We start from the raw sequence: 23,889 nt of genomic DNA on the forward strand, positions 1-23,889 counted from the left end.
AAGCAAGGGTAGTACCAATAGTAATAGGTGCCTTGGGTGCAATCCCAAAACAACTGGAGCACTACTTGAACACCATTGGCATTGACAAATTTGCCATTAGTCAATTGCAAAAGGCGGCCTTACTAGGAACTGCTTCCATCCTGCAATGATATATATAATACCATCAAACATCCACATCTCCCTATCCCAGGTCCTTGGTAAGGACTCAATAGGTAGATAAAAATAGGTAGATAAAAGGTAGATAAAAAGTAGATGTTTCCACTATTCCTCTCTAGAAAAGCTGCACTGATTTTTTCCCCCCTGTCTCTGAAGGCAACCAACTTCTAAAAGGATGTCTACATGGCCAAGAGTTATCTCATTAGGGGAGGCCATGTGAATGACTTTCACTACAATCTTGTACATCTCCATTTCCTGTTAACCAGAGAAAAGATCGCATTATTGAAAATACTGTGGAATCTGCTAAATTTTAGAATGGACACATTATGAACAGGACTGGCAAAGCAGAGGATTTCTGTTCTATTCTTCTACGATGCTAATGTTTCCCTTTAGCTTAAGATCTTTTAGTTTTACTAACAAAGAGTGATGAAAATGGCATACAGATCATGCCTGGCCATGATCCAAAGAAGTCTTTCAGCTAAGAGCTCTATTGGCTCCATCTACTCTGATTCATCATACTCTTGAAACACTGTCAAGTAGACAATCCCCTCACATGGCAAGCTTTCCTCTATCATATCTCCCTGTAGTGGGGTGTTACCTATTTTTTTTAGCCTTACCACTACTAAAATGTGACCACATGCAATGTTTTTTCCCCCTGTTATCATGTTATGCCTTAGTTTAGTTTGGTCTGGTTTATTTTTATATATGTCTCAAAAACTGGACATCTAGGACAGTGAAGGATCTGCCTTTTGGAAGACCAAGATCTAGTTTAAATGTTGCTGTCACGCTGATGCTATATAGTTCTTTGAACAGACAGGTGTTTGCGCCTTGTCTGTTGGTAATTGTTGCACACATTAATGGCACATTATTGTCTGTTAGGTATATGACTATGGCCTAACTGGTTGGGTTGGCAATATATATAAACTATGATTGTATTGTTGTAATAGAAACTGTATTGTATCACTTTAAATGTGTGATTGGCCAACGCTGTTTTTCCAACGGCCATAAGAGGGAGCTAGAGACATAGCTTCTTTCTCTCTGTTATTCTCTCTGTTACGTTTGCTGTTACTTGCTGATTATTGTGGTTTGTGGGTTTGCTACTGTTTGCTAAACCTGAAGAACTGTGTTTTGACTTACGGACTGGTAAGAAGACTCTGTATTGGATAATCCTTGGACTATTGTTATTTGCTATCATCTCTTTACTCGTGTATGACCTGGACTGATTTTTTCTTGGACTGTGCTACTGTATTATTCCACAAGTAAAACTTTTTTACACACCTCAGTGTATCTGTGTGGTTGCTGTGTAAACTTGACTACTCTCAGTATCCTCTTTTTCTGTGCAAGCTCTTGTTAGCTCAAGAGGTACTCTGCACATCCTTATCATTGTCCATCTCCCTTAGTCTGGTTTTACACATGCTGTATTCTGTTATCTTATTCCACTTTTACCACGGATATACAGGATCCAGAAGATAATCTACTAAGCTTATTAAACTGATGAGCTTCCTAAATCTGCCTTGATTTCAATAAACCTTTTGCATGCAATTCATTCAATTAAAATATTGGCTTAAATTATTTCAAAAGCCCTCTGATCCTGTGGATGACTGTGATAAATTCAAACTTTAAATCCTGTGGTTTAATCTATGCAATATCTGAACTCAATTGGCTTCCAAAGAAGTACCGAAGCACTGGTCATAACTACAACCTACAAAAAGATCCGTATTTCAGCCCAAATTATACAGCTCAAGATTATTTGGAAAAGCTCTCTCAACACACTCTTTCTGTGCCAATATCTTTTTCTTAATGCAAAGGAGAACATTCACATTAGCGAATTCTGATTTTTTGCCATCTTTCTTAATATTTAAATGAATTAACATGGACCTTCAAATCAGTTTTGAGCTCTGGTGACTGCATGTACAAATCCATTCAGGTTTCCTGGCCACATTTTTCAGAAGTGATTTTGCCACTGTCTTCTTTCTAAGCTGAAGGACTGGCCCAAAGAAAGATTTAATTCAAGTCTATTCCTTCCCCTGCCCAGGGCTTCTTTGGAGAAGTTTGATCAGTTGGCCATGTTCTTTTCCATTGTACTTTCTACTCATCTGGCACAAGAAGTTAAATTATGACCTTATTACCTATCAGTAGTGTTCAGAGGACTTTATCGTATCCTTTCTTCAGTGATAAGTCAATGATCATCTTCAGAAGATTGGGCAAATTCTGTTGAAATCACCACTGAATGAACAGTAATAGCCTTATAAAAACAGCTGTAAAAACCCTTTATATTGCAAAGAGCTCCATCATTAGTTGCACAATCCCAAGAGAACTCTCGTGTCATTCTTTCAGAAGGCCCATTTTATAAGTACCAAAGACAAACCCTGAAGATACTTCAGAGGTTTCCAATGCAACATCATACGTGAGGTTTTATGAAGCGTGTAAGGTCATACGATATTTAGTAGATGTCAGATGTATTTTTTTCCCAAAAATGGGACACGGCAGAAGTTCCATGGATTATTTATTCCTTGTTCTTTTTTGTTCATGATTTCAAAATAGTCTGTACAGAGTTTTCATGAGGTTCAAATTGGGGCCTTGTTTAACTCCTAATCAATTCTGGTATAATTTGCATAATTGATTATACCCTGAGATTTCATCACAAAGGCACGAAGACCCAGAACAATTCTTTAGCTCTTGTCTTTAAAAGTAACACAGAACAAACAACAATTCCATCTTTCTTTTCTTACCCGCCTTCAAAAATTTTAATTCTCATTGGCTCTGTGTGTTTGGCTACAATATCTTTATCAGCATGGCTGTCTCCTTTAATTCGTTCTTTGATAACATTCCCCACAACTTTCTTTTCAAACTTGCTGCCAAATACAAAAAATGGCTCCTGTTTCATCTGTAAAAAGAAAGGCAGGGGAAAACGTCACTAATTGTTGAAAATGTTTGAAGTTCAGAATAAACGCTACATGCATAAACAGAATAACAGTGTTGTGCCACACTAACGTAAATGCTTTAAGTCACAATTAGGTCTTATATCTTATTGAAAACTCGGGAAGCCAATTAACTAGGTCTTTTGATTTTCCAAGTAATAAAAGAGGTAGGCAGAAGAATTTTTTAAAAAAATGCCTCAGTATATTGTAAAACATAGTGTATTATGTTGCCAGTTATACGTAAAAAGTAAAGATAAATGAGACTTACTAGTCGATCAAAATCAGTCAATTGATGACCACTGGCATTTCAAGTCATAGTCTCCTCAAAGCCATCCAGCCCAGCAGGGGGTGGTGTGGTTAAGACACACTAGTTTCTCTGCCTATAGTTCAAAAGGTAGTGATGTGGCAACAAACTATGACCAACTACCTTGGGTCTCCCCAACCCAATGTATTAGGAATTTATTCATTGCTAAATAAAGAAATAAATTCACAATCTCCTGGGACAGAAACAAGTACTTCATTTTCAACTAGAATAGACTTTATATGCATTGGAAAACCCCAGGCGATGTTCAAGTCCACACTTTTTTTGTAGAGGCAGGGACGAGTATCCACAAACTGTAGCACTGCCACCAGGTTTAAAACAAAGACAAATAAAACTCAATGCTGTTTCCTCTCCTCTCCCCCCCCCCCAAGATCTCATCTTCCTGTAAATTGTTAAGATGGCCACACCACGGCTATGGAAGCAAAATGCAGATTCACCTTCCCATATTAAGTTTGTAATTAATGTAATTTTATTTTAATTTAATTTTAATAATTTAATAATTTAATTTAATAATTTGATTTCTATACCGCCCTTCTCCCGAAGGACTCAGGGCGGGGAACAGGGCAATACACAATAAAAATCAGATACAAAAATTAAAAAACCAAAACTAATTTTAAAAAACCCAACCCCATCCCGTCAGACCAGGCCAGCTTGTTCGAAAAAGAATGTTTTAAGATCGCGCCGGAAGGAGCGAAGGTCGGGGGCCGTCCGAGGAGGCCCTCTCTGTGGGAGCGCACTGGACGGAGGGACGTTGACGCCGGTCGCAGGTGTTGCCGTAGGTAATCCGGACCCATGCCATGAAGGGCTTTGTACGTCATAACTAACACCTTGAACCTCACCCGGAGAGCAACCGGTAGCCAATGCAGCTCGCGGAGCAGAGGTGTAACATGGGAGTATCGGGAAACTCCCAAGACGACTCGCGCGGCTGCATTCTGCACCAGCTGGAGTCTCCGGGTGGACCTCAAGGGCAGCCCCATGTAGAGAGCATTACAGTAGTCTAGACGAGAGGTCACGAGCGCATGAGTGACTGTGCGCAAGGCATCCCGGTCTAGATAGGGCCGCAACTGGCGCACCAGGCGAACCTGGGCAAAGGCCCCCCTAGTCACAGCTCCAATATGCTCTTCCAAAGAGAGCTGTGAATCTAGAAGGACCCCCAAGTTGCGAGCCCTATCTACGGGGGGTAATAGCTCACCCCCCCATGGCCAATGATGGGATAATCGGAATTTCCCGGGATGCCGGCACGAACAGCCACTCAGTCTTGTCAGGGTTGAGTCGAAGCCTGTTCCTCCCCATCCAGACCCGGACCGCCTCCAGGCAACGGGACATCACGTCGAGGGCCTCGCTGGGGTGGTTTGGGGTGGAAATAAAAAGTTGGGTATCATCAGCATATTGGTGATACCCAACTCCAAAACCACGAATGATCTCACCCAGCGGCTTCATATAGATGTTGAACAGGAGAGGCGAGAGAACCGATCCCTGAGGAACTCCACAAATGAGAGGTCTCAGGGTCGATCTCTGCCCCCCTGCCAACACCGACTGCGAACATCCCAGGAGGTAAGAGGAGAACCACTGGAGAACCGTGCCTCCCACTCCTAACCCCCTGAGACGTCGCAGCAGGATACCATGGTCGATGGTATCAAAAGCCGCTGAGAGGTCTAAAAGGACTAGGACAGAGGAACAACCCCTGTCCCGAGCCCGCCAGAGATCATTCACCAGCGCGACCAATGCCGTCTCCGTGCTGTACCCGGGCCTGAAACCCGATTGGTACGGGTCTAGGTAGTCAGCTTCCTTTATTCTTTAGCTACAGTGTTGAATTTCTACCCTACTTTCTTCCCAACAGTTTATGTGGTGCTTTTCCCTTATTTAAATTTCCCAATAATCTCCTTAGATAGATTAGGCAGAGGTTGACTGATTGATCCAGTCACTCAATTAATTTTTTAATCAAGTGGGGCCTGAACCTGGGTGTCCAAGTCCAATATTAACTCCATTTTCTTTAGCCAATGGCCTAATAAGAAAATGAAAGTGAAAGCACAGATGTGCAATTGTATGATATGCATAATTCCAACAGTGTAGATTAATTATTGATTTTATCTGAGGGTACTCAGGTGCAAAAACAAAAAAAACCACTTAAAAATAAAATAGTAAGGCCATCCCTATTGTTCAGAATTTGTTATACTTATGAGAATTCAATATATTTTGCACTCTGAAAAATTATATCACTGTGTTGAAAGATGCAGAAAATTAGTTAATGTAACAACTGGCGCGCTCTGAAACTCTTGAAATTAGCTTTTCATATTTATGCTTTATAGCGCAGTTAGTGATGATACCATTTCTTCTAAAATAGGACCTTTGGAATAATTTCCTTTGAAAAACATAACTGGAAAATGTTAAATCCCCACAAGATTTTTCAGAAACAATCCATAATCATGATGCCATTTTCCTACTAACCCTTACTCATAGATTTGAAAAATCCACTTAGAATGAAACAACAAACTCATTAATATGTTGGAAAACTATTCCAGAAACATTATGCTAAAATGTCTCTGCACTGCACTTTTCCATACAATAGAAATTCTAACCAAAACACGTAGATCTTTGAAGAATTGGCTGATTACCTGAGCAAACTCTTTCCATGCACTTGATGACGTCAGCTTTCCTATTCCAGGCCTATGCATTGGAGACAGGGTGTAGATTTCTCTGCTGCTCTTCTGCTTAGAGCGTAGGAGTGCAAGGGTAATCTTTGTACTCAGTCCTGATGGGTTTGGGTTACATGAACTAATGCACCATGAAGCATAAACTGATGATTTTAGGGTTGCTTGTTGAATAAAACTGGGTTTTGTGTAGTTTAAGAAACACCAGCTCACAGTTGTGGTAGTGCGCAAACTAGGGAACTTCAAAATCTGCTGGATGTCAGCAAGATCTGTCAGGAGAATTGTTGAGCTCACTGCTTTCCCACTTGGTTGAGATGCCATTTGTACCAGCATACCAAATGGCAATTTTTGTGGTTTGGATTGGTCTTCCATCTGACTTTCTCCTGAAGATACCAAAGACCTCTGTGGGCTTAGGCACATATCTGATGATGTTTCATCCACATCCAGTTCTTCCGGGGACTCCCGGCCTTCAGAAGTGCCACTAGACTTTTGCCCAGGTGAAGAAGACTCAAAACTGGGAAGCTTCTCCTTGTTTAATGGAGAAGACTCAGCGGGAGATGGTTTGGTAGCTGGCAAGTCTTGAGATGATGATGATAATGGAGAACAGAGCAAAGGAGACTGCCCCCTTTCTTTTGACTCAGTGGTACAACTCTGCCTAACCAGCTGGGGCTTTTGTGGTCTGGAAAAACTTTTCTTTATATCTGAACTAGTGAGTTCTACAGCACTTAGCTCCTCAACAATCTGTCCATACATTTTTTCATCTTTGACTCTCTTTTGTTGTTTGGTCTCCATAAAGAGCTCCAAGCTACTTGCTGGTGAAAGCATACGCTTGTTTCCACCTAGAGTAGAGGCAGTATCTGAACTGGAGGTCAAACATAATGGCATAGAAGAGTCTAGGTTGAGTGACAGAGTTTGTGGTACTTTCCACAAGGGATATTTTTCCAGCCCTCCATGTTGGTTTAACATCTGTGCTATGTTAAACCCTATTCCGTGCATGGGTGAGCTTGTTGCTAATGTCCTTTGAGAAAGAGTCTCATCTACTTTGCAGATGACAATAGCAGGGCTACTGCTTTGAGCAAGAATCTGGGAAATGCTTGTGTACATCACACTGCCATAGGACGGCACATGGGTCTGGATTCTAACAGGAACAACGGTGCCCGGTAATGAGTGAACAGGTTCAATATTCTGGGTTTTAAAATTCACCTGTAGCTGCTGTTCAAAAGAGGTATCAGTTGATTTAATGCTACAATCTGGCTGGTAAGTTGCAAGTGCATTTTTAGAATACTGCCCAGATGTTCCTGAGTAACGCTGGTAAGGTTGCTCTTTAGTACATACATAATCAGACTTCTTTCGAATATGCTCTTGAGCATATTCCAAATGGCAGCCTGGGTGACTTTCCATTGGGAAAGGTTGCTTACAATAAGATTTTTGAAGCTGCTGTACAAAGTGATGTGGAAAGGGGGTCTGTGAGATTTCTGAAGGCCACAAAGGCTGAGATGGCAAGTGAACCATGCAGACAGATGGGTAGGGGAACTGCAATATAGTACTGTGGACAGGAAAAAAGGGAACTTTTTCTTGCAGTGCAAATAGATGCTGTTGTTCTGCTGGATATTTGCTTAGAATATAAGGTGCTTGGGGGACTGAGAGGTGAGAAAGTGGTGATAAACTGGTGCTTCGTGGAGGACAAGAACCAGTAGCTTGCTTCCCAGAGTCATCTGAAGGAAGGGAAAAGGAAGAATGAGACCAAGGAGTTTGGGAAGACCGGAGACCAGCATGTCCATGTTCTGTTTGCTCTTGCTTTATATTTTGTTCCATGCTTGAATCGGCCTGGGAAATCTCTGGGGAGCCGCTGAAAGAAGCCTGGCGAACTAAAAAGCATTTCTTCCTTTCTCTCGCTGGAGATAAAGCCACTGGAGGTGCTCCTGCTGCAGAAGCATGAGACAGATTCCCGTAATCAAAAGATTTGCTTCGTATCTCGGGGATTTCAGCAGGATAAGGACAGGGCATCTGTTCTGATGAGCTCCGTCTCATTTCTTTCTGTTGGTGATGTCCAGGGACAGAAAGAGAGTAAACACCAGCTGGGACAGTCAAAAATTCAGGTTGTTTGACCAATTCATCCTGTTTGGTCGACGTTATGAACCTGACACACTCCTCCCGTTCAAAAGACATTGAAAAACTTGAACTGTGAGACAGATTACTCTCTTGGCTAGGGCTGCGAGAAAGGCTAGTACCTGTGGATTCAAAGCTAGACTCTCCAGAGGAATGCTCCATGTCAGCAAGACGCAAACGTTTCTTCTTAGGCGGTAGCTTTTCGGCTGGGAGCTGGGACAAGGTTTCACTTCTTTGTGGCCACTGGAATTCTTCTGCGGGCTTTTCTTGCTCTTTCACTGGGACCTCTCTCTCTTTTTCAGGCTTATCTGGCTCCTCGGTGACACGGATTTCCGGGACTTGTATATTATGCTGACGAACCAGCCTCGGCTGCATGTATGTCTGAAAAGGCTGCAGCGGAGAAGGCTGTTTGCTAGCAACATCGGCATTTTCTGCCTGCTGAGCTCTCTCTGGGCTCATGGGGAATTCCACAACCTCACTTTCACAACTTTCAGATGTCAAATAGCTTTTTTCCTGCTGGCAAGTAACAAGCTCTGTAGATTCAGATCTTTCAAATGAATTGGGCCGACTCAACGAATTCGTATGCTGAATCACAGAAATTACGTTCCCTTTTCTGTTCAGAGATTCTGCAGCTTTTTCTAGATCAGTAGCCGGAGAGCATTCTTCTAAACTAGTGGCTAGACTGCATGACTGTAAATGGGGTCTACACATCTCAAACCGCTCTGAATGACAAATAGCAGCGCTATCATGGCTTTGTATGGCATAGCCACTCCTTGGTCCATCCTGGATTTGCAATTTAGGGTCAAAATCACCAGTCATGGAATTGCCACTAACCCCACTGCATAAAGATGGTGTGTCTTCCTCATCTCCAACACTTTTTTGGATCCTACGCTTTCGATTTTCAAATACAATGCCGTATGTGGAAGACATTGCCTGTAACTGTGTAGGTGATTCAGTATAGAATTCCCCACTTGGTTTTGACCCACTGAAGCTTTGCTTCAGAATCCCATAGTCTTCCCACTTTCTATAGTGCTTTCCAGAAGAGTCACCCTCATACATATGTCTCTCCCCTGCGGGCAATTTCTTTTCTCTCATGCCTGGCCCTTTTTCTCCAACAGGTGATCTAACGGAAGAAACCATAATGTTCTTCCCCATTCGTCCATGATACTCCAAATCCGAGTGTCCTTCCTGCAATGAAGGAAGTTCAAAGGCTGCCTGTCTTATTAACATTCGTTGATGGGGTATTCCTATAGTTTCAGGATAAAATACATCATCTGAACCCGTCATTCTCTCATCAAATGAATGGCTTCCTCTTAAAGATGATGGGACGTTCAAGTTAGTTGCAGACGATGTGGGCATGGAGTTGCTTCTAATCAGTGGATTTGTATCTGCTGAAGGTTCCAGGAGCAGAGATGCATCACCCAGATGACTTCCTGGATAAAGGCTTGATTCATTTTTGATGGATGATGTAACAATTTGCAACTGTTTGGATTCTGAATTGCTGTCATCAAAGACCTGGCTATTTTTCATAGTGCTCACATTGCCAGAGTCAATTAGTGCTTCATTATTTGGAGACATTCTCTCTTCAGACAAGCTAATGTCTAATCTAGGATTTACAAGAGGCTCCATCTTGCCTTTTCTACCCATTGAATTACAATCTTGATTGGCTGTCGCTAATGGTTGTGCAGTTCTTTGATTAATCCTATAGAATTTCCCAAAAATGATTTCTTCATAAGATTTCACATTGGTATTTGGTGGACTTATCTGTTGCTCCGCGCTTTCCGAGCGTGAAAAATAACCAGAGTCAGTGCTTCCTTTGCTATGTGGGCTCAGTAGATTTAATGACTGGTCAGAATCTTGTCCTTTCTTCTCAGACAGCCTCAATGCAAGGCGTTGCTTAACTGTGTGAGAGTCATCAGACTTTGTATTTAATGGATTCTGCAGATTGTCAGTCCCAACGTGCAGGGAGCTTTCACACGGGAATGACACCCCACTTCTGGGAATAATTAAAATAGGGACTTTCATTGGGCCTCCCAAGGATTCTTCTAGGGATGCATGAAAGCCACTTCTGCTTGCAATGTCCAATGGAATCTGCGGAACTGGGCTCAGTTTGTCAGAACTTTCGACAAGTAGCGAAGTCTCTTCATCTGTATCTGTACTCTGCTCCCCATCTGAATGTATCTCTGCTTCCACATCAATGAAACTGCTCTCTAGGTCCAACTTAGATACAGCAGATTCTGTGAAAGGTACTAAGCCTGCTTTAATTGCATGGGCATGGGATTTCCTGTGCTTGTATAAATTGCTTTTTGTCTTAAATGAAAAACCACAAGGGACACAAGGGTAGGGCCGTTCCCCTGTATGGGACCTTATATGTTTTTTAAGTACACTAGGTTTGGCACAAGCCCTGCTACAGTAAGGGCAAATGTATTTGCCAGGTTTTTTGGGTTTATGTTCTTTCTTATAACCATCTTCTGACGATTGCTCTATACATTTCTGAGAGTACTGGCTATAAGCAGGGTTAAGATTGGACACTTTCTTTCTGGAGAAACTTCCACTATGGCCATGCACGTGAAAAGGAAACAAGTCCTCGGAGGCAACTGGCTGCAGAGGGTCAGAAAATTGCCATTTATGGCCTTCCAGGCTCTGTCGCGGCTTCAGATTGTGCAAGAAACCTTGTGGCAACGATGGCTGTGGAAAGGAAAGTGAGTGTGGGCAGGAGTATGGGCTTGGAAGCTGCTGAGGGTATTGCTTGTCTGTGATTTGTTGGGTTGCATTGTTCGGTGACACCCCTTTCCCAGAACGAAAGAGCTGAGACGAGGCAGGGCTTCCCATGTGTTCTGGATCTATTTGGGCCTGACCTTCCAGGCTATCCATCTTCACATTTGCTGAATGCTCCTGCCTCCATCTGCTTGATACTTTTGCTGCTTCTCTGGTTCTTGAGGTAGCATTTTGCCCTACGGCTATATCTCCAGAGTCCATTTTGTCACCAAAGGTCTTAGGTACTAGTTCACTTGAAAGCTGTACAGGCACATGAAGTGTATCCAGTGCTGTGCTTTTTAAAGTTCAGGTGCTCCCATTTTTCCACAGCCGTTCTAACTTCACAGACGTCTCTTCCTCTGTGAAAACTTTCCATATAGTCGTACTACAGGCATCAGATCTCTTGTAGTTCTATGCTAAAAAGTAATTGTCAAGCAGTTCTGTTCATGGCAGGAAAGGTCTCTGGACAGTTTAGTTTACATCTGTCAAGACATGGTGAGACCTCTGAAGGTTATTCATGGTCGACATGAAGAATGAACCAGGGAGATCTATTTGCTCATCTACTAAAGCAGAGTTCCACACAACTTCTTCCAGAAGATCCAGCTGCCTGCAAAAAAGAGTTTGAAACACAAAGACGTATATCAGGGCATGTGAAGATTTAGGAGTTAAGTGTTTGCAAGTTTGTATAATTCTGGAGACAGATGTTAAAGGGAAACCACCACCCCCCAACTGTGTTCTGCAACAATAACAAAAGTGGGATCTGATATTATTACGCTATGACATTCTCTCAAGCTTGCTTCCTCTTCACAGTTGCCAGTGGAAGGGTGGAGAAAATGACAACATAATTATCCCACACCATAACATGGTTTCTTTTGTTAGGTGCTTTTATGGATGTTTTATATTTTTGCTACCTATTGATTTTTGTGAGTTCTTTGAGTAGCAGATAGTAGTGTTTCAGGGTTTCTAATTTTAACTATTTTATGGGTAACTTTAGTCTGAAAAGTCATTTTTTGAAGTCCTTTCAGCTTCATTAATTAATGAAGGCTTAGAAGCAGGTTCTCTTCAAATCAAAATTCAATAGTCAGCCTTTGGTTTCCTTATAAACAGCTTCCTACAAAACACATGCAGGATCCTTCAGAGTCTCTATGGGTATGTTCCTGAATCTTCTGCAAATGAACTCATATTCATATCTGAATTACACTTGATGCTCTGGACTAGGCTGCTTAACATCTACTCTATACAGGTAGTCCTCAACTTACAACTACAATTGAACCCCAAATTTCTGCTGCTAGGCAAGATGGTTATTAAGCGGGTTTTGCCCCATTTTACTATTTTTTTCTTGCAATTCATAAATGAATCACTGCGCTTGTTAAATTAGTAACAAAGTCACTGACTTTGCTTGTCAGGTCACAAAACAACACTACAACCGTCATAAATACACACCAGCTGCCAAGCGTCTGAATTATGATCATGTGACCGTGAGGATGCTGCAACGGTTGCAGTGTGAAACACAGTCATAAATCACATCTTCCAGTACAGCTGTAACTTCAGTCACTAAACAAATGGTGGCAAGTCAAGGACTACCTGTAGATGGGATCTCTTGACATTTTAACTGTTTTGCTGAAAAGTAGCAGCAGAGGGCGCCAAATTAGAAGCTTGCCTTTGTATCAGGTTTCCATGATAAATCTCTTACAAAGTGCTTTATAACTGCTATGGTTTTAAGTAAAAAGTAAATCTAGCAGAATCTGATCCTACATCATTAGCTTGGAAGTCAAAGTCCAAAGATCACAGGCACAATACTTATGTATTTAAGGCAACTAGCCTTTGGAAGCATACAGCATCCTGAATCAATTCATACATGAAGAATAAATGTGTTGACCTATGATTTCTTCTTCAGTTGCTAAAAGTCTATTTTCTGATTTGTGAGCAAAGAACAGCTACTCTTCAGAAGCAAAAGTCCTATTGTAAGTCTAAGGTAATGACTGAATATCAGCGCTGGCACTGAATCAGGAAATAGTGCATGCAGTAAATGTATCACATGCTTGTTAGTTAGTTAGTTACCGTATATACTTGAGTATAAGCCGAATTTTTCAGCCCACTTTTTGGGCTGAAAAATTCCACTTCGGCTTATACTCCAGTCAACAAAAAAAACTTACCGAGGACTTGTGCGCGGCCAAGGCTTTGGTGCTTCCGGGATCGCGCGCACCTCTCCCAAGCCACCGCCGTCCGGAGACCTGCCGAAGTTTGAGGAGGTTTGGGGAGGTGCGCGCGCACCTCCCCAAACCTCCCCAAACGTCGGCAGGTCTCCGGACCTCCGCGCCCTGCCTGCCTGCTTCTTTCCGCAGCGGAAAGAAGCAGGCAGGCAGGGCGCGGAGGAACGGAGACCTGCCGACGTTTGGGGAGGTTTGGGCGCCTCCCCAAACGTCGCCGGGTCTCCGTTCCTCCGCGCCCTGCCTGCCTGCTTCTTTCCGCTGCGGAAAGAAGCAGGCAGGCAGGGCGCGGAGGAACGGAGACCTGCCAACGTTTGGGGAGGTTTGGGCGCCTCCCCAAACCTCCCCAAACGTCGCCGGGTCTCCGTTCCTCTGCGCCCTGCCTGCCTGCTTCTTTCCACAGCGGAAAGGAACAGAGACCCGGCGACGTTTGGGGAGGTTTGGGGAGGCGCCCAAACCTCCCCAAACGTCGGCAGGTCTCCGTTCCTCCGCGCCCTGCCTGCCTGCTTCTTTCCGCTGTGGAAAGAAGCAGGCAGGCAGGGCGCGGAGGAACGGAGACCCGGCGACGTTTGGGGAGGTTTGGGGAGGCGCCCAAACCTCCCCAAACGTCGGCAGGTCTCCGTTCCTCCGCGCCCTGCCTGCCTGCTTCTTTCCGCTGCGGAAAGAAGCAGGCAGGCAGGGCGCAGAGGTCCGGAGACCTGCCGACGTTTGGGGAGGTTTGGGGAGGTGCGCGCGCACCTCCCCAAACCTCCCCAAACTTCGGCAGGTCTCCGGACGGCGGCGGCTTGGGAGAGGTGCGCGCGATCCTGGAAGCACCGAAGCAAGTCCTCGGTAAGCTCCGGGCGGTCACTTGCTTCGCGTCTCCTGAGGGACGGGGGGGCCACTGGAGCGGGCGTGTTTCCTCACCTGCTGGGCGCTGCGATTTGCCCGGGGAACGCGCGGGCCCCGAATGGCAGCGTGGAGCGAGGAAGCGGACAGCCAGGGCTTCCCCGAGAGCCGCGGCCACACAGGGTATTCCTGTGTATTCAGGCTTGCAAAATGGCGGATCGAGCCTCTGCTGGCAGCAGAGGCTTGCAGAACGGCGGATCGGCTTATACTCGAGTCAACAACTTTTTCCAGTTTTTGGGGGTGAAATTGGGGGTCTCGGCTTATAGTCGAGTCGGCTTATACTCAAGTATATACGGTAGTTTTTTAAGAAATAAAACATCAGGGCTATGGCATGAACTAGCAAGAATCAGTCCAGAGCAAAGGCTATGGGTTTAAGGAGTTATTTGGTTTGCTTGTCTTTTGATTTTTTTCAAATACCTTCATCTTGTTGGCATCTATTATACATGATAAATCGTGAAGGTTCCTGGAGAGGAAGAGAAATAAAAAAGCAATTAGGAAAAAGATTTAAATCTACAGGGATTCTATAGAATAGAATATTTTGAAATCCTGCAATTATTATTCATGTACAAGAAATGACAGAGTCTACTTCAAATAATTCATGGGGGGTGGATAAAGTAAGTTTTCAAGAATAAGCATTTTCAAATCCTGGTAGAAGCCAATTCAACTTTCAAGTTAGCGTCATTGAAGTATTTCAGGGATTGCTCTCATGAGCAATTCTAAAGAAAACAGAACCTAATGCTGTCACTGAGTCAGTCTTTCTGAACCAAAACCTGGACTGAGGAAGGACGGCAAAATTACTATGCCGAAGCCATTGTAATCTGTTCAAAGTTTTGGCAGAGCCTGATGAAGGTCTGAGCCTTGATTTCTGGCACCTAAAGACCATTCTGAGGAGTAGAGTAGAATAGCGTAGCATAGTGTAGCGTAGCGTAGCGTAGCATAGCGTAGCGTAGAATAGAATAGAATAGAATAGAATAGAATAGAATAGAATAGAATAGAATAGAATAGAATAGAATAGAATAGAATAGAATAGAATAGAATAGAATAGAATAGAATAGAATAGAATAGAATAGAATAGAATAGAATAGTTGTTTCTTGTCCTGCCCTCTGGTGCTTTGGAGAAGAGTTTGATGCCCTCTTCTTTGTGGCAGCCCCTCAAATACTGGAATACTGCTATCATGTCACCCGTTTAACCAGAAAGGATCCAGTAGCAAAGGTGGGGTGGATGAAGGCAATATAGGGTGCATTGTCTGAGGAGGCTATCCAAGGGGCCAGTGATGGCTATAGAACTGGGTCAGAGCTCCTATGTGCCAATCAACTGTTTGGAGTTGACCGCAAGGCACTGCAACTACAATACTACAGGGCAGGCTGAGGTTAGGCCTGCCTGGATCCTATGGCTGCTGCTCAGGTCTCTGATCTACCCTGGCTGTGAAAGCTGTCAGGTATACCACTGAAAGGATTGAAGGTTATAGGGCTCCTTCCATAGTATTGCTATAATTCAATGATACAAATGACTATTTGGTTCAAACCATCAGGTTTCAGGCTACCTGGGTACAAGATCAGCTTTCTGATTAATAATAATAATAAATAAACCTTTATTGTCAAAGTACAACATGTGTACATTGAGATTAGCTGAGCCTCCCCCCGTGCTCTCTCCCCCCAACACACAGTGACAACACACCCTCCATCCCACCACACTATGTGAACCAACTACACCACACACCGGCCTCCCAAGTCAATTCTGCATAAGATTATGTCCCATTTAAAAGCCTAACAGCCCACGGATAAAAGCTATTTTTCAGCCTGTTGGTACGGCTGGCTATATTCCTATATCTCCTACCGGATGGTAGGAGAGTAAAGAGATACCGTCCAGGGTCTGAGTCATCCCTAAGAATCTTCCTCACTCTTCCAAGGCAGCGAGCCCTGGCGATGTCATCCAGTGGTGTCAGGGAACAGCCCACAATGTCTTGTGCTGTGCTCACTACCCTCTGTAATACTTTCCTATCCGCGGCTGTCAGACCAGCATACCAAAACACAATACCATACGAGAGGACGCTCTCTATGGTAGACCGGTAAAAGAGGGTCATTAGCTGTTGTTCTACCCTGTTCTTCCGCAAGATCCTAAGAAAGTGAAGCTTCTGTTGGGCCTTTCTAGCCACCTGGGTTGTGTTAACTTTCCAGGTCAGATCTTCACAGAGGTAGACTCCCAGAAATTTAAAGGAGGAAACTCTCTCTACACAGTCCTCCCCGATGTAAAGTGGGGCAGGTTCCTCCTTTTTTCTCCAGAAGTCTAACACCATCTCTTTCGTCTTGCCGATGTTTAGGTGCAAGTTGTTGTTATTACACCATATGGATAGTTTTTGTACCTCCGCCCTATATGCTGTCTCATCCCCACCTGTAATAAGACCCACCACAGTTGTATCATCTGCGAACTTGATTATCACAGTGATAATCAAGATGATACACAATCATAAGTGTATAATCTACTGAAGCGTAATCTCTTTCATTATCAGCTACTTGTGTCACAGTATGAATAACTTTTAAAAAGCAGGATGTCTAAACAACTCATATATTGCTTGTCCGACATAACTGCCAAGCATTAAGGTTAAAGTTAGTGAAAGACATGTACTGTATATAAAAACAATTGTAACAAAACCAGAACAGTATTCTAACTCAATGTAATGATCTAAAAGGGAACGCCAAGACAAGTACAGTTCTCAGCAGAAGGAATCCCCATGTGCAGGGCCACCAGATGAGGTTATCCTGAAAACCACAATCAAATCAGATTTATATTAGGCCTGAAAACAGAGCTTTTGAGATTTGTTCAGGATTTAAAATACTAACATCACATTTTAAAGTGAGTTCAGCAATTGATGCAAAGCTGATATGATGTAAATATACTTCTTTCAAATAAGCACAGTCTTTGTCATAAGATCAGCAGAGATAAGCCTCATGACATAAAGGCTGTGGTGTCTTATTAAAGCAGGCCTATGCAAACATCTGCATTTAGAAAGGCTTTCAACACCTAAGAGCATACAAATTGACATCCATGAAAAAACATCAACACCTTGTAAACTTGAACCTGCTCCCAACCTGGTATGAAAATCAGTACACATGCAATGCCAAGCACGAAGATGACCTCACTGCTAAGGTCCATGTTGTATATGCTTAGGTTTGTTTTAAAGTGACAACACAGGTGCAAAACTGGAGGGCAAGGCTGATCACATACTGAGCTCAATGTTATACAGAGCTATAATCAAATATCCAATGTCCACTAATTATATACTACCTGAAGTTGCTCAATTATGTTACAAAGCCCATCCTACATTAAAAAAATATCACGTAGCTTGGTATTGAAAAAATATTGAATATTATTGAATTCTTTTTAATTCTGAAGTATTGTACAATGTCTCTGAATACTATAACTGTTTATTAAAACACAGATATAAGTAAACAACTAATATGATTATGCCAGGATATAATCATGGGATGAAGCACAATAACAGCTCAACTGCTAGTGATGTCATGGACGTATCCATGTCATTTCCTTTTTAGTAATATGCAAATAGTTTGCTTGGGGTGTTTTTTTCCACTTCACACTCTAGCCCACATCCCCAGTATTTCTTGCTTATCTCCCATGCTAATATCAACCTGTCCTAAACCTTTTTAACTTTTTCAGATCAAACCAGGTTGGCCAAGTGCTGCTACCTAGTTAGGCAAGTCTTGATTAATAAGCTAATTAAATGATCAGCTAAGCATCCATTTAAAAAAAATACAATTGCTTGTAAGCTAGGAAAAGTGATTCAAAAGAAAGCCAGATTGTCATAAGTAAAATAAGTATGCTATTACATAAATATTGAAAATAACATATTTTCTGTTCACCAAATACCCATGTCAGCTACAATGGGGGAAAACACTCAAAAGCAGCAAGGGTCTACATATCTCTCTTTCCCTGATCAGCTATCTCTCCTTTCATATAGGTAAGCTGTTCATGTTGACAGAACATTTTAGAATACAGTGATACTCATAGAACGCTCAGAACGGCGTTCCGGCACCTTTTTTTTTTTGCCAAAAAAAAAAGCTCCCTCTAGTCTATTGGCTTTAGGAGCAGGTAATCTTTTTTATGACTCGTGGACTTCAACTCCCAGAAATCCTGAGCCAGCCACGCTGAGGGGAAAGAGAGAGGGTTTCCATGCTGAGCCATGCTGGCTCAGGAATTCTGGGAGTTGAAGTCCTTGAGCCATAAAAGAGCCAAGGTTGCCTACCCTGCACTAGAGGAGGACATTAAAATTATTTACAAGGTTACTTCTTTAGGAACTAAACTTTTAGAATCTAAAACAGCTAATTCAAAAAAAGCCAACAGGAAAGAACCTCACATTTTTCATCTGCTTCTTTCTTTTGGAAGGTTAAATAAGATAACAAAATAATCTATTTCCTATGAGAGAAATGAGAAACATTTTTCTCAATGTAATATGTCTAATTTAGCTGATGCTAGGAAAATATAGTATCTTTTGTACACTCTTGAAAACTATTTTGAATCTATAACCATCTATTAAAACTACACCACTTTAAATTAAACAATTCTTAAGAATGAAATATTCTTAATTTGGACTTTACTTTTACTGTTTGGACTGTGTTTTGAAAAATAGATTATTTAGAATCCAGTTATGCTGCACTTCAGTCTTTAAATAATTAACCTAGTATATACATAACAATATATGATGTTTTCCATGGTGAGCTTAACATAAATAACAACATTTATTAAAAAGGCTAAAATAATTTCTGGTGGTATTATCTGTACATTAAAATTTTGTTTAGTCACAATCTTTCACTTTTCACATTCTGGACAAGCAGTGGTCATATATCCTAGCAAAAGAGGTTACATATATGCATAAGTGTAGGGATGGGGTTGGGTTTTTTATAAATTAGTTTTAACTTTTAATATGTATTAATTATTACGGGCATAGTTGTTTAATTACTTTTTAATTTTTGTATCCTGTTTTTTATTATGTATTGCCCTGTTCACCGCCCTGAGTCCTTCGGGAGAAGGGCGGTATACAAATTATATATTATTATTATTATTATTATTATTATTATTATTATTATTATTATTATTATTATTATTATTATTATTATTATTATTATTAGTCAGTAGCATATGCCTTTTTAAAAATATCAAACATGCAAAGAAACAAAAATAAGTCCAAAATATTTGTATTACATCCAGAAATGCCAACTTTGCAACCAATATTTCTCATCCATAACTATGGCACCCTAAGGATTCCTGCATACATGCAAATGCTTCTCTGGGATCAGTAACACAGCAGGGATTGCTTTGTCCTTCCAGTAACAGATTGCTGGGAAATACCAAACATGGCCTTGAGAATTCCAATGTTTGTTACAAATTTTTCTGGATGTGGTTGGAAACAGGCTGTTTGGCGCTGGAGACCACTGCCACGCGGAACACAACTCTGGGTCGGGGTTCAGAGCAGCTCCGGGTGGGGGCTCAGCAAGGGCCGCAGCATGGCAACTGCGGGGAGGGGAATCCCCACGGTGGCTGTGGGGAGGGGAATCCCCGCGGCATGTGGCTCCAAGCCGCAGGGGCGGGGGTGCAAAGGACGGGCGGTCACGCCATAGCAAGACACCGGCATCGCTCCCAGTGACAGCACCTCTGAGTTCCGGCACCTTTTTTTTTTAGAAAAAAAGCACTGGTGATACCTAGGTACACAACTGCTTTTGAAACTCATCAAATGCTGTTCTCAACACATTTTGACACAAAGATTTTGTCCCGGTACTTGACGCACAAGCTAGAACTTGTCAATCAGTGTCAGTGTGACTCACTACATTATTCCTTATGGGAAAAACTTAATATATTTTAGAAAGGAAAGCAATTTCATTTTTTAACAAAAATAAATAGCAGAAACTATATAAAAGTAGTCCTCGACTTATCATCATAATTGACCTCAAAATTACAGCTGTAAGTCATGCCAGTTGTTAAGCAGGTCATCATGTGACTGATCTGATTTTAAGACAATTTTTGCAACGGTTAAGCAAATCTGCAGTCATTAAGTGAATGCTACAATCATTAAACAAACCTATTGTCTGCAAAGGACAGGTTTTGCCAGAAACCGGAAGTAAACACAGGTTTCAAGGCCAGGGGTGGGGCGATTGTAGTAAATTGCAATCTTGTGACTGCAGGATGCTGTAAATGGCCGTAAACGCAGGCTGCTTTCCAAGCATCACAAATGTGATCACATGACTGCAGGTTAGGGGTAGGGAATCAAAATTTTGAATTTTAGGTCATAAGTGCCTTTTTAGGATCCATAACTCTGAACAGTTGCTAAGCAACTAGTCATAAATCAAGGATTGCCTGTATATTATTTACAAGTGCATGTCCAAGCTTTATCACAATAGCTTTAGTGGTGGCCAAATTTGCTAAGAAACCATCTCTATAGGTCAGACATGTCAAACACAAGGCCCGGGGGCCGGATCCGGCCCGCAAAGTGGTTTCATGTGGCCCGCGAAGCCATCCTGGAAACAGTGAGGGAATGGCCCCCGCTGCCTTGGCCCTGGCCCAGAGACTCTCCTTCTGCCAGAGACCCTCAGATCTGTCCCACTCCTGCCCAGGCCCCCATAGGCACTCTTGATGCGAACGATGTAGAGCTGGCCATGCCCACCCAGTAGGCCATATACACTCTAGCCACGCCCACCCACTAGGCCACGCCCACCCTGGCCATACCCACCTGGCCCCAAGGGCAACCACAATGCTGATGCGGCCCTCAATGAAATTGAGTTTGACACCCCTGCTATAGGTGAAGAGCAAATATGCAGGCATGCCAATGTATCAGAACTCTGACAATACAGCCAAAAGAACAAAAGCACTCAATAGCTGATGTTACTTATTCATAATAACACCCTTCTTTTTGCTTAAAGAAATAATTATAACCAAAGGGGACACGTTCATTGACTCACATACTTGTTTTATTGGATTTATTATAAATTAATTTGGGGGATTGCAACAAAATAGTGTATACTCCCAAGTAAGATACACCTGTAGCTAATTTTCCACTTTAAAATCATCATATCCTGCAGGTTCGGTCTAAAGCTTCTCTTTCATTGTCATGAAGAGGAGAAAACAAGACTCCAAAAGTAAACTTTGTTCACACATTTCTTGAAAAGTTATTCCTTCAAAGGAATTCTATAAAATAATATTACATGTTTTTTTAAAAAATTAAAAACTAGTATAAATTAATATAAACGGGAGAAAAAGAAAGTAATCAAAAAGCTAAAGGTGCAAGAAAGAAAGAGAACAGAAAAAAGATACAAAAAAGTAGATTCCAATCTTCTTTACAACAGTTATAAGCAGAATCATAAATTATAAATTATAAAGTTACATCATGACGCTCTTCTTTCTATAATCTATCCTGTCTAATCATCAAAACCATAAATTTTAAGTTCATCTTTTTCTGTTTTATGTAAAAATTCCATAAGGGATTTCCATTGATATGGCCATCTCAGCAAGTTTTATCTTCTTCTCCAACCATTCCTCCACTGTAGATATTGCTACGTAAATCTTTCCATCTTTGTGCATACAAGTATCTTACTGTGCTTATCATATACAAAAACAAAATTCCATGATGTTTTTTACAATTCTTCCTCCATTAGCCCAATAGGAAGACTTCTGGTCTCAGTAGTCTATTAATTTTTAAAATCCTCTGAATTGGTGTATATATTTAAATCCAAAATTTTCTAACTTCCACCAAGCATGCTAAAATGTCCCTTTTTCTGGTTCATATTTCCAATATAAATTTGAAGTCCCTTTATAAATTCTGTATAATTTCTCTGGATGTCAAATACCAATGTACATTACTTTGCAAAACTCTTTAACAGTATAACCCAATGTAAATTTTAATCCTTTCAACCACATATTTTCCAATTGTTCAATCTGTATATTATAACTGAAACTTTTTATCACACTTTATCATACATTCTTTCACTTGTTCTTCTATTTCAAATTTCAGTAAAATTTATATAATTGAATGTTGAGCATCTACTTCAAAACCAGTCTTATTCAGTGCCATAAATTCTTTTGGCTATTTTAATTCTTTTACTAACTGTAAAAAAAGGAAACCACCGACAACTATATCCCATTGCAACCAGTCACTCTCTTGATTTTATTTTGTATTTCCCCTTGACAAAATTCCAGTACTTCACAATAAGTTAGACATTAGCGTTTGCCTATTATTTCTTGTCTATAAAATGGAGGAGGAGAGTTTCAAAAGTACTTTTAGAAAGGTGTTACGAAGATATGGCTACGATTCAAATAAATAAATGATGTGCACAAGCAATTGTGAACGCTTGGAACACTCTAGGAATCTCAGCTTATATTTCACAATGGAAAAAATGGTCCTGATTTTATACAAAATCACCTTCAACAAGTTGCTTTAATGTCTTCTAGCAGATTCTTCTATACCAGGGGTCTTCAAATTTGGCCCTTTTGTGACTTGTGGACTTCAACTTCCAGAATTCCTCAGCCAGGGATGCTGGCTGAGGAATTCTGGGAGTTGAAGTCCAGAAGTCATAAAAGGGGCAAGTTTGAAGACCCCTGTTCTATACTATGGCTATGGAGCACCTCAAATTCAGGGAAAGAGCTGCTCTGGAACACACCAGGGACATTGATGTAGCACCTCTTGGCAGCTCCTTAAAGCAGCCACACCTTTTCCTGGCACGGCACTGTTGCCCTCCGCAGTTGCAGCACAATCCCAGGAAAATACATGTTTGGTTTAGGGAGTTGCCGACATCTGGTATGTGTGCATCCATGCCTTACTCCTAAGCAACGTTTCCCTTCAAATTCAAAATGCCACATAGTTCTATATCATACAATTGTGTTATTTCAGAATATTGATAAGAATAATCTTGCCACATTCACTAAAACTCTAGCTATTCATATCAGATCGCTGTGGAATAAAAGTTTCCAAGAATTTAGCTCCTGCAACCCGCTTCTGTTCACTGGAAATAAACCAACCTATCTCAATGATAATAACTTCTATTAGATTTTGAATTACTGATCTGCATACACTGTACATATTTTTTTAAAAGAAATTGGCCTATGACATGTTTTATGGTTGCAGCTCATTACAAAAATGAATTAACATATAAATGTTTTTAATTAAAATCCATTTTATCAGAATAGAGCTGGACGGGATCTTGGAGGTCTTCTAGTCCAACCCCCTGCCATTGTTAGAAGATAACTGAGACAAAATTGCCTTCAGTTTTCCACCAAGTACCCACATTGAAATGCATCATCATTTCCTGTCTTAATGCAGGAAAAAAACTGTATGCAAAATCCCTTCAGAATTAAATAGAAACAATGAATCTTTATCAGTCCCTCTCAATGACATAATGTGATTTTAAAATCACAAAACTGAAAATTGAAGTTAGAGAATGTGAAATCCCTTAACTTTCTGATCCCAATATTCCAACAGGATACTAACCATCATAGAGTTTTAACAAAAACCATTGACATACTTTTGGACATAGTGTCATGATTCCCATATCCCAAATGCATCTTATATGTGAATCTTGGGAGACAGGGATCAGCGGGGGAGGGATGAGAGAGAAAACATTTTAAAATGTTATTAACTAAGGTGAGTTTGAACCCCTACAGCTGCTTCATATATTACGGAAGTATGAGATAGCCTTTACTTCAATGTGTAAATGTATCTGATTGATTGATTGATTGATTGATTTAATTAATTAATTAATTAATTAATTGGTTTTATATACCACCCTATTCTCTAAGGACTCAGGGCGGTTTACAGGGCAAAGTTAAAAAACAATATAAGTTAAAATAGAGTTAAAATAAAATTAAATAACAA

The 23,889-nt window shown here is 41.4% G+C and overlaps 1 protein-coding gene across 1 annotated transcript in view; it reads right to left on the bottom strand.

The window, feature by feature from the left end:
• HIVEP2 (HIVEP zinc finger 2) overlaps window positions 1-23,889 on the bottom strand; it is a 154,098-nt gene that overhangs the window by 15,606 nt on the left and 114,603 nt on the right. The window contains exons 4-6 of the mRNA XM_081332983.1: window positions 14,432-14,477; window positions 6,015-11,523; window positions 2,889-3,043 (exon numbers count right to left, since the gene is read on the bottom strand). Of these exons, the coding sequence (XP_081189109.1) occupies window positions 2,889-3,043; window positions 6,015-11,138 (5,279 nt within the window). The 5' untranslated portion in view covers window positions 11,139-11,523; window positions 14,432-14,477. The remainder of the gene's footprint in view (window positions 1-2,888; window positions 3,044-6,014; window positions 11,524-14,431; window positions 14,478-23,889) is intronic.

The sequence above is a fragment of the Vipera berus genome, assembly GCF_964194415.1.
Source record: "Vipera berus genome assembly, chromosome: 1".
Classification (NCBI taxonomy): Eukaryota; Metazoa; Chordata; class Lepidosauria; order Squamata; family Viperidae; genus Vipera; species Vipera berus.